Source organism: Electrophorus electricus, unplaced genomic scaffold, assembly GCF_041902795.1.
Source record: "Electrophorus electricus isolate QZ-2024a unplaced genomic scaffold, ASM4190279v1 Scaffold388, whole genome shotgun sequence".
NCBI classification, from domain to species: Eukaryota; Metazoa; Chordata; class Actinopteri; order Gymnotiformes; family Gymnotidae; genus Electrophorus; species Electrophorus electricus.
In genome coordinates, this window is record NW_027658680.1 from 7,501 (window position 1) to 15,478 (window position 7,978).

Consider the following 7,978-nt stretch of genomic DNA (forward strand, 5'->3'; position numbering starts at 1 on the left):
TTCTTGGTCTCAGAGGGACTGACTTGCTGGCCTGGGCAAAGGTCAAACCAGTGAAAGAAGCAGACAGATACTCTGTGTAGATTTCATTGTACAAGCCCTTTCTGTAGAGATTCTGCCAGCTGGGTCCCTCCTTCTACAGAGGTCAGAATGGAGAGAGAGAGAGAGAGAGAGAGAGAGAGAGAGAGAGAGAGAGAGAGAGAGAGAGAGAGAGAGAGAGAGAGGAGGGAGAGGGAGAGAGAGAGTGATAGAGAGAGAGGAAGAGAGAGAGAGGGAGAGAGAGAGAGAGAGGGAGAGAGAGAAAGAGAAAGGGAGAGGCAGAGAGTGAGTGATAGAGAGAAAGAGAGAGAGGAAGAGAGAGAGAGAGAAGCAAGAATAGTACCATCATTTTATCCATTGCCAACAATTTACATTTTGTGCACTGTTACATATATACATACACCTTTACATAGTCGTTACACTGTTACACTGGTGCTGGTCTTACAGTCTGAAGACACCCCTGCCCACCCCACTAAGGTACCTCCACTTCACTCTGCATGGTGAACAGGTTGGCAAGCAGTGTGGAGAGTCCTGGCACCTGGCAGCTCTGTGCCATGAAGCCCAGTTTGAGCTCTGCCAGGCAGATGACGGCATCACCGTGAGTCCTGTCCCAGTTGGGTACATTCTGCAGATACGCCTGCACACCACAGGGCGGCATGACAGAGCTGTGTAAATGACAAACAGCTATGATGGAACAGGGAGCCGTGCATTTACTGCAGTGTGTAGACTTACTTTACTGCAGTGTGTAAGCATCTGCACAATCACTCTGGTGTTGGGACAGTACTGCTTAACGGAAATCACTCTGGGAATCAAAACAGGAGCAAAAAGCGAGAAATAATCCATACGACAACTAGGACAATACGTGTCTGTGTGTGTACATGTGTGTATATGCGTGCGTATGTGGAACAGAAACAAAAAGCATTTCTGATAGAAGTGGGTGGTTATTTTGATACTTGTTTAAAGGTTTTTGAAATACTCAGTAACCTTGGTAACAAGTGCTATGTGGTTTGTATTTATATTTGGAAGCCTGGTTGATGTGCATAGCCTGGTCACTAGATAATCAAAAGGTTGGTGGTTCAAGCTCCACCACTGCCAGATTCCTGCTGTTGGGGCGCCTGAGCAAGACCCTTAACCCTCTGTTGCTCAAGCTGTACTCACTCATAATTGTGAGTTGCTTTGGATAAAAGTGTCAGCTAAATGATGTAAAAGAAAATAAACCTTTTTTTCCCCCCAGCCTCCTCAGTAAGAGGAAGTCATTACAGTTGAAGGAACAGATGCTAATACATAGGCATAGTTCTGTGTTAATAAATGATTCAGTGTGTGTGTGTGCATTCTGGTGCCAAAACCAGATGGCACATACCGCTTCTGCACTGACTACAGAAAAATAAATGCAGTTACTGTTTCCGATTCCTTCCCAATGCCTCGAATGGAACATTGTGTGGATAAGATTGGTTCAGCTAGATTTGTAAATAAGCTTGATTTACTTAAGGGATATTGGTAAGTTCCGTTAACCTCTCGTGCATCTGACATTTCGGCATTTGCTACCCCTGAATGTTTCCTACAATATACGGTAATGCCTTTCGGTCTTAAGAATGCCCCTTCTACCTTTCAGCGTTTGATGATTATGGTTTTAGGTGACGTGCCTAACTGTGAAGTCTATTTGGATGATGTGGTTGTGTATACCAACACTTGGGAACATCATGTACAATTGCTTGATCTTGTTTTTAAGAAGCTATTGGATGCTTCCCTTGTTCTTAATCTCGAAAAATGTGATTTTGGTAAGAGTGAGGTTGTCTACTTGGGGAAACTGGTGGGTTGTGGTAGTGTGCGTCCCCTTGATGCCAAAGTACAAGCAATCAAGTCTTTTCCTCCCCCAGCGACGAAAAGACAACTCCGACGCTTTTTGGGCATGGCAGGGTTTTATCGTTGCTTTTGTAGGAACTTCTCTGATGTACTTTTACTCACAAATTTGCTTCGTGACACCACCCCTTTTGAATGGTCGCTGTGCAGCACTCCTGTTCTACCAACCCCTGATTTTACTCGTCCTTTTACACTCGAGGTAGAAGCCAGTGGTAGTGGAGATGGTGCTGTCCTCCAACAAGAGGACTCACAAAGCCTAGATCTCCCTATTTGTTATTTTTCTAGAAAGTCCATGAAGCACCAGCTGGCCTATAGCACTATTGAAAAGGAAGCCCTCGCGCTCCTCCTAGCTTCACAACATTTTGAGGTGTATATTGGTGGTAGTCCAGACCCCATCACCGTATACACTGATCACAATCCGCTCGTGTTCTTGCAGAACATGGCTAATGCCAATCAACGCTTAATGCGTTGGTCTCTGATCATCCAAGGGTTTAATATTGGCATCAAAGAGTTCAGAAAATGTAGTGACAGATGCTCTTTCCAGATGTTGATGATTTGGGCTTGTTTTGTTGTTTGTGTGCTGGAACATCCTCTGGAAGTCCATGCTTATGGGGAGGGGTGTTACAGAAAGATGGATGTGTGTGTATGTGTTACAGATCTACTGCCAGGATTTCCACCCTGATTGAGACTCCACCCTGTTCCTTGCTGGGTTTCCCAGCCAACTGTGTCGACCATTTAAAGGCCCCTCCCAGGAGAGAGAGAGAGAGAGAGAGAGAGAGAGAGAGAGAGAGAGAGAGAGGAGACTGTGTGTTAGTTTGGAGTTGGTTTGCTGAGTTGAACATTTGTATGATGTTTTGTATGACCTTGTTTTCCCCCATTTTTGGACTTCGTCTTTGGCTTCGCCCCTCCTGCTTCGGTAGCTGTGTATATATACATTTATATAGAGTATGTAAATATTGTTTGTTTGGTGTTTTGGTGTTGGACACTGGTGGTAGGGAGTGACTGCCATTTCCGTTGGGTGTGGGTTTTGTCTCTGTTTTTGTGTTAGGGAGTTAGGAAAGTTTGTTGTAGGCTTCTTGTGTTGTTAGGATTAGTGAGTGTGTAGTTTTAGTTAATTAGTGTGGGTTATGTGTGTTATTTTGGCTTGCGTGACTCCTGAAGACACTTGCACCAGTATGATTGTTTGTTTGTTTGTTTGTTTTTGAACCATAACCTCTGTAAAATACACTGAAAAACCTTCCGTTTGTGCTTCTCTTTGTTTTGTTGCTGTTCACTTTGTCACAACTTCCGTTACATTAGCAGTTCGTACTTCCTTTTCCTAGTTACGGCCTCACAGCCTAGACGGGGTCGTTACAAGGGGTCGTGCGTGCGCGTGCGCGTGTGCGTGTTACCTCATGAGATTGGCAGAATCTTCGTTATTGTGATCAGTAGTAAACCGATCACACAGAATCAGACAGGCACTGGCCTTATCCATCTGAACAGAGAGGGGGAGAAAAGTTGAATAAAGTGAGAATATAGCAGAGAAAGAGACTGTGTGTGTGTGTGTGTGTGTGTGTGTGTGTGTGTGTGTGTGTGTGTGTGTGTGTGTGTGTGTGTGTGTGTGTGTGTACCATCACTCTCTCCTGGTCCTTTCTCTCTAGTACAGATCCCTGGAAGAAAGTTGCATGCATGAAGTGCAGATTGAAGAAGGCCTCCAACTCCAGGTCAGGACGCAAACTACAGACACACGACAGCATCTCCCCATAAACTACAGACACACGACAGCATCTCCCCATAAACTACAGACACACATCAGCATCTCCCCACAAACTACAGACCCACGTCAGCATCTCCCCACAAACTACAGACCCACGTCAGCATCTCCCCACAAACTACAGACCCACGTCAGCATCTCCCCACAAACTACAGACCCACAGCAGCATCTCCCCACAAACTACAGACCCACGTCAGCATCTCCCCACAAACTACAGACACACGTCAGCATCTCCTCAGAAACTACAGACACACAGCAGCATCTCCCCACAAACTACAGACACACGGCAGCCTCTCAGAACATCAGAGCATGAACATATAGATGAAAATCCAAAGATGAAATCCAATCATTTATGTCATATGATCTAATATAATCTATTAAAATTCATATAGTGTAATGCAACTCAACTATTGCTTTTTATATTAATGTACATTAAAAAAAAATAAAGCAGATTTTTAAAGAAACCTATTAATAATTACATTTTACTTCCTTTAGGGTCTGATTCAAGACAGTTTTCTGGTCATTAGGTAATTCACAGAGTCTTAAATGATCATTGCCCATAAAACTAAATTTAAAAGCTGTATAAAATGAACCTACTGCACGAGAATTACAAGAGAGTTATTTTAGATGAAGTCTAGAGGATCCTAAGACAAGAGGGCTTAAAAAGCTGTTCATTCTCTCTCTCTGCCAGTTTGTAGTAGTTTGGTGTCCTGAAGTTGGAAAAAGGGCATGTAATCTCAAATGCTCAAGACTGAAAAATAAACACTTCATCTCTAGCCACTGAGAATGAATGAGTGAACGCCAGCAGAAACTAGTTACTGTCACCTCAGATGGCTAATGCTACCTGCACCGTGTGTATTAGTGATGTTGGCTAGCATTGTGTGTTGTGTGTCGTCCAGGACACGTCCTACCTGCCCAGGAAGAGGACATTAACGTCCACGTCTCCTCTGTCCTCGTGCAGGAACTCCTTCATAAATGCGGAGACGCTGGTTAGAGTTATGTGGCCGCAGACCACCACGTGTCTAAGCACAACAGACAGAGAAGGGAGAGGGAATGTGGGAGAACTGATGCAGCGAGACGGAGAATGTGAGGGAGCCGGCCAGTCATGACTGTGCTCTCTGACACGCAGCTACACGAGTGTTTCTCTTCCCAGAGCAGGCTGGTCCTCATTGAAAAGTTACTGACAGACAACACACATACACACACAGTACTGAAGTAAGCGAGATTTAATGCTCAACAGCTTGTTATCATGGCAGTTACTAAGTGAGGAAGGTTGGTGTTCCCATATGGTGATGAGTGTATATCTCACTCACGTCTCTCTGGAAGTGTTTCTGTAGCTGCCACTGAAGCGCTTCCTGTTAACGATGATTTCAACCACCTCAGGAACGTAGCTGGCAAACACACCCTGGGAGGAAAATAAAGATTATATTTGTGAGATTATCAAGAACACTCCAGGATAATGCTTCCGTGTGTGTGTGTATGTATGTGTGTGTATGTATGTGTGTGTATGTGTGTGTGTGTATGTGTGTGTGTGTGTTAGTACCAATGCAATGGAGATGAAAATGATGATGAAGAAGCGTCCAAAGGTCGTAGTGACGTCTACATCACCGTAACCAACTGTCGATATGGTTACGACCAGGAAGTACACGCAATCAAAGTAGGTAAGAAAGTGTGGGGAACTCCAAAAGTCCCCAGAATTCTCCAGCTGAACATGCACAGTCAAACACACACACACACACACACCGTGTATTACATACATAAGAATCACGAGGCTCAGCAACCTGGCTCCCCTAAAGTGAATCTCAGTGCCTGAACCAGTAAAACCTAACTGTTGCCCAACCAGTGTAACCTAATAGTGCTTCTAAAAAAAACATTCTTCCAGATGATCATGAGCTTTGTGCATTCATGAAAGCAATACAGCGATGAGTGGCAGTCTAGCACCAGGGTGTGGAGTACAGAGGACAGAGGGACGTGCACACAACTGGACTGAAGAATCTCTCTTCTCTATGCTACTTGTGGAGAAGCAGCCAATATAAAATGAATAAACGTTACCTGCCCTGACTCATATTATGATGTATTTTATAATGTATGTGTGTCTGGGAAGTCAACTGACTGACTACAGCACACACCAAGTGGACCACCCCAGCCGTAGTGAGCAGAAACCCAGCCAGGACCGCAACCAGACGGGAAAGTTTCATGGCGGTGCTGAGAGGGATGAGAGAAAGGACAGAGCGAGAGAGAAAGAGAAGAAAAAACAGAAAAAGAAAGTCAACAGTATATTCTCTCTGCCTGAGAGGGATTTGTAAGAGACGAAAAGGGGGTTGTAATGTGTCTCACTTGTTTTCCAGAATGTTGAATGTCTGCAGAACCCTGGGCAGGTCTAGAAGGTGGAGCGCTCTAAGGAACCTCAAACCTATACGCATGCACACACGCACACACACACACGCACGCACATACACAAACCAAAAAAAGAGTACACATCCTTAGGTTTTTCATTTGTCACAGTAACCTGTTTGGGCTTCTGTCTTCTGAGTTGTTCAATATTTCCTCAAGTAACCAAGGAAACATTCAACTTTCTGTATTTGGTCCCTGTTCAGACTGGAGAAGTGGAGCCAGAACTAATAATCATCACACATCTTAGAACAGAAGACCCGATTCATCATCTAGAACCATCTTCATGAAGATGTGGTTTAAACCACAATGGAACGGCTGGAAAGACCCGGACTCCACAAGCTCAGGCATGCGAAGTGATGTGGTGTCATGTGATGTGTTGTGGTGTCATGTGATGTGTTGTGGTGTCATGTGATGTGATGTGCACTACATACATACCTAGCCATGCCTGGCATGTGAGAAGACTAAAGAGGGAAGGCGGGATAGTGAAGAAGTCAATGAGCGATCTCAGGTCCAGCCATGCATGCACCTTATCCTCAGCTGCTAGGAACTACCCAGAATGCACGGTGAGGCACACATCATAATCAGAGTTTGTGTTCTCCGAACCGCAATGTGTCCACTCACCCTGATGCCAAAGATGAGAAGGTAATAGACATGGAAGGCAACATCCACTAGGAACATGGGGCTGTAGCTCTGCATGTAGTGCTGGACAGGCCTGGTAGAGAGTGACAGAGCGTCAGTCACGGCAGCATAACGCAGAACTTGTTTAGACTGATCTAGTACAGCACGCTCAACCCAGCGTTCCTGACGAAGTTTCAGCTTCAGAACACCTAGGTTTAGTTACTCAAGCTGTGTTATTTAATCTCTGTGCATGTGCCCATTAAACTGTTATGCTTGCATCAGTCAGTCAGTCAGTCAGTCAGACACATGAAACATGGAGGGACTTACATTTCAGCCATGGAGCAAAGAATCACACTAGGAGTTTTACACTTTCTGCTGTGTGATGTGTTGTGTGTGAAAGGTCAAAGTCATTTTACCTAATAGCTACGTACGTTCTGCAGGAGCAACACGCATGTCCAACTTCACTGCATATAATGTACAGATGAGTCAGATCTACAGAAGCCAAAAGTCTGTATATGTGAACACCTGAACGCTGAGAGCAACTCACTGTCTGGTCATGAGGATGTACATCACCACCGAGCAAACATTGGCACCGAATGTGAGCAGCATCTGACAGGAAAGCAAACGCGAGCTGAAAAGAAACCATTCATACTAGAGGACTTTCCTGCTGCCAGCAGTTCAGCATCATGAATCAAGCAGTAAGCGCCAAACTGAGATGCACCTCGCATTTAGGTCAGTAGTTCAGTACTAATGCAGTAGCTGAGTAATAATGCAGTCAGGCATATGAAGAACTTTCCCATGGGGACACGCCCACCCAACCCATTAATAAACCCCTCACACCATCCAACCCATTATACACCTCTCACACTGCCCAACCCATAATAAACCCTCCACACCACCCAACACATTAATATACCCCTCCCACCATCCAACCCTTTATACAACACCATTATACATCTATACCCACCCGACCTAACACATTATAACATTATATGAGTAGTGTGAGCACACACCCCCACAGAATTACACCTATGGGTGGTTGTAAATGATGCAGAGGGGAGGAGGTTTTACAAACCAGTATCTTTCCAGGCAGGTATTGAGCAGAAATAACAGAGATGGCCCACATTCTCAACGAGCTCCTGAGACCGAACACGGGCTTCGTGTTAATGCTCTAAAAGAACACATGAAGTATGTATGACTTTATCATCCAACATAACCTGTAGCAGCAGGCGTGACTAGCAGCTCACATGCCTGGATTACAGCAGTAATGCAAAGCCCAAACTCTTCAGTGAATTGGAGTGTTTCCTATGCTAGTCC

At 44.8% G+C, this 7,978-nt stretch overlaps 1 protein-coding gene across 1 annotated transcript in view; it reads right to left on the minus strand.

Moving 5' to 3' along the window:
- Window positions 1-4,715, minus strand: part of LOC113573026 (calcium-activated potassium channel subunit alpha-1-like) — a 4,859-nt gene extending 144 nt beyond the window's left edge. The window contains exons 1-6 of the mRNA XM_035529988.2: window positions 4,561-4,715; window positions 3,507-3,612; window positions 3,288-3,370; window positions 769-838; window positions 518-673; window positions 1-133 (exon numbers count right to left, since the gene is read on the minus strand). The exon at window positions 1-133 is cut by the window's left edge and continues 144 nt beyond it. Of these exons, the coding sequence (XP_035385881.2) occupies window positions 1-133; window positions 518-673; window positions 769-838; window positions 3,288-3,370; window positions 3,507-3,612; window positions 4,561-4,622 (610 nt within the window). The 5' untranslated portion in view covers window positions 4,623-4,715. The remainder of the gene's footprint in view (window positions 134-517; window positions 674-768; window positions 839-3,287; window positions 3,371-3,506; window positions 3,613-4,560) is intronic.
- Between the last annotated feature and the right edge of the window lie 3,263 nt (window positions 4,716-7,978).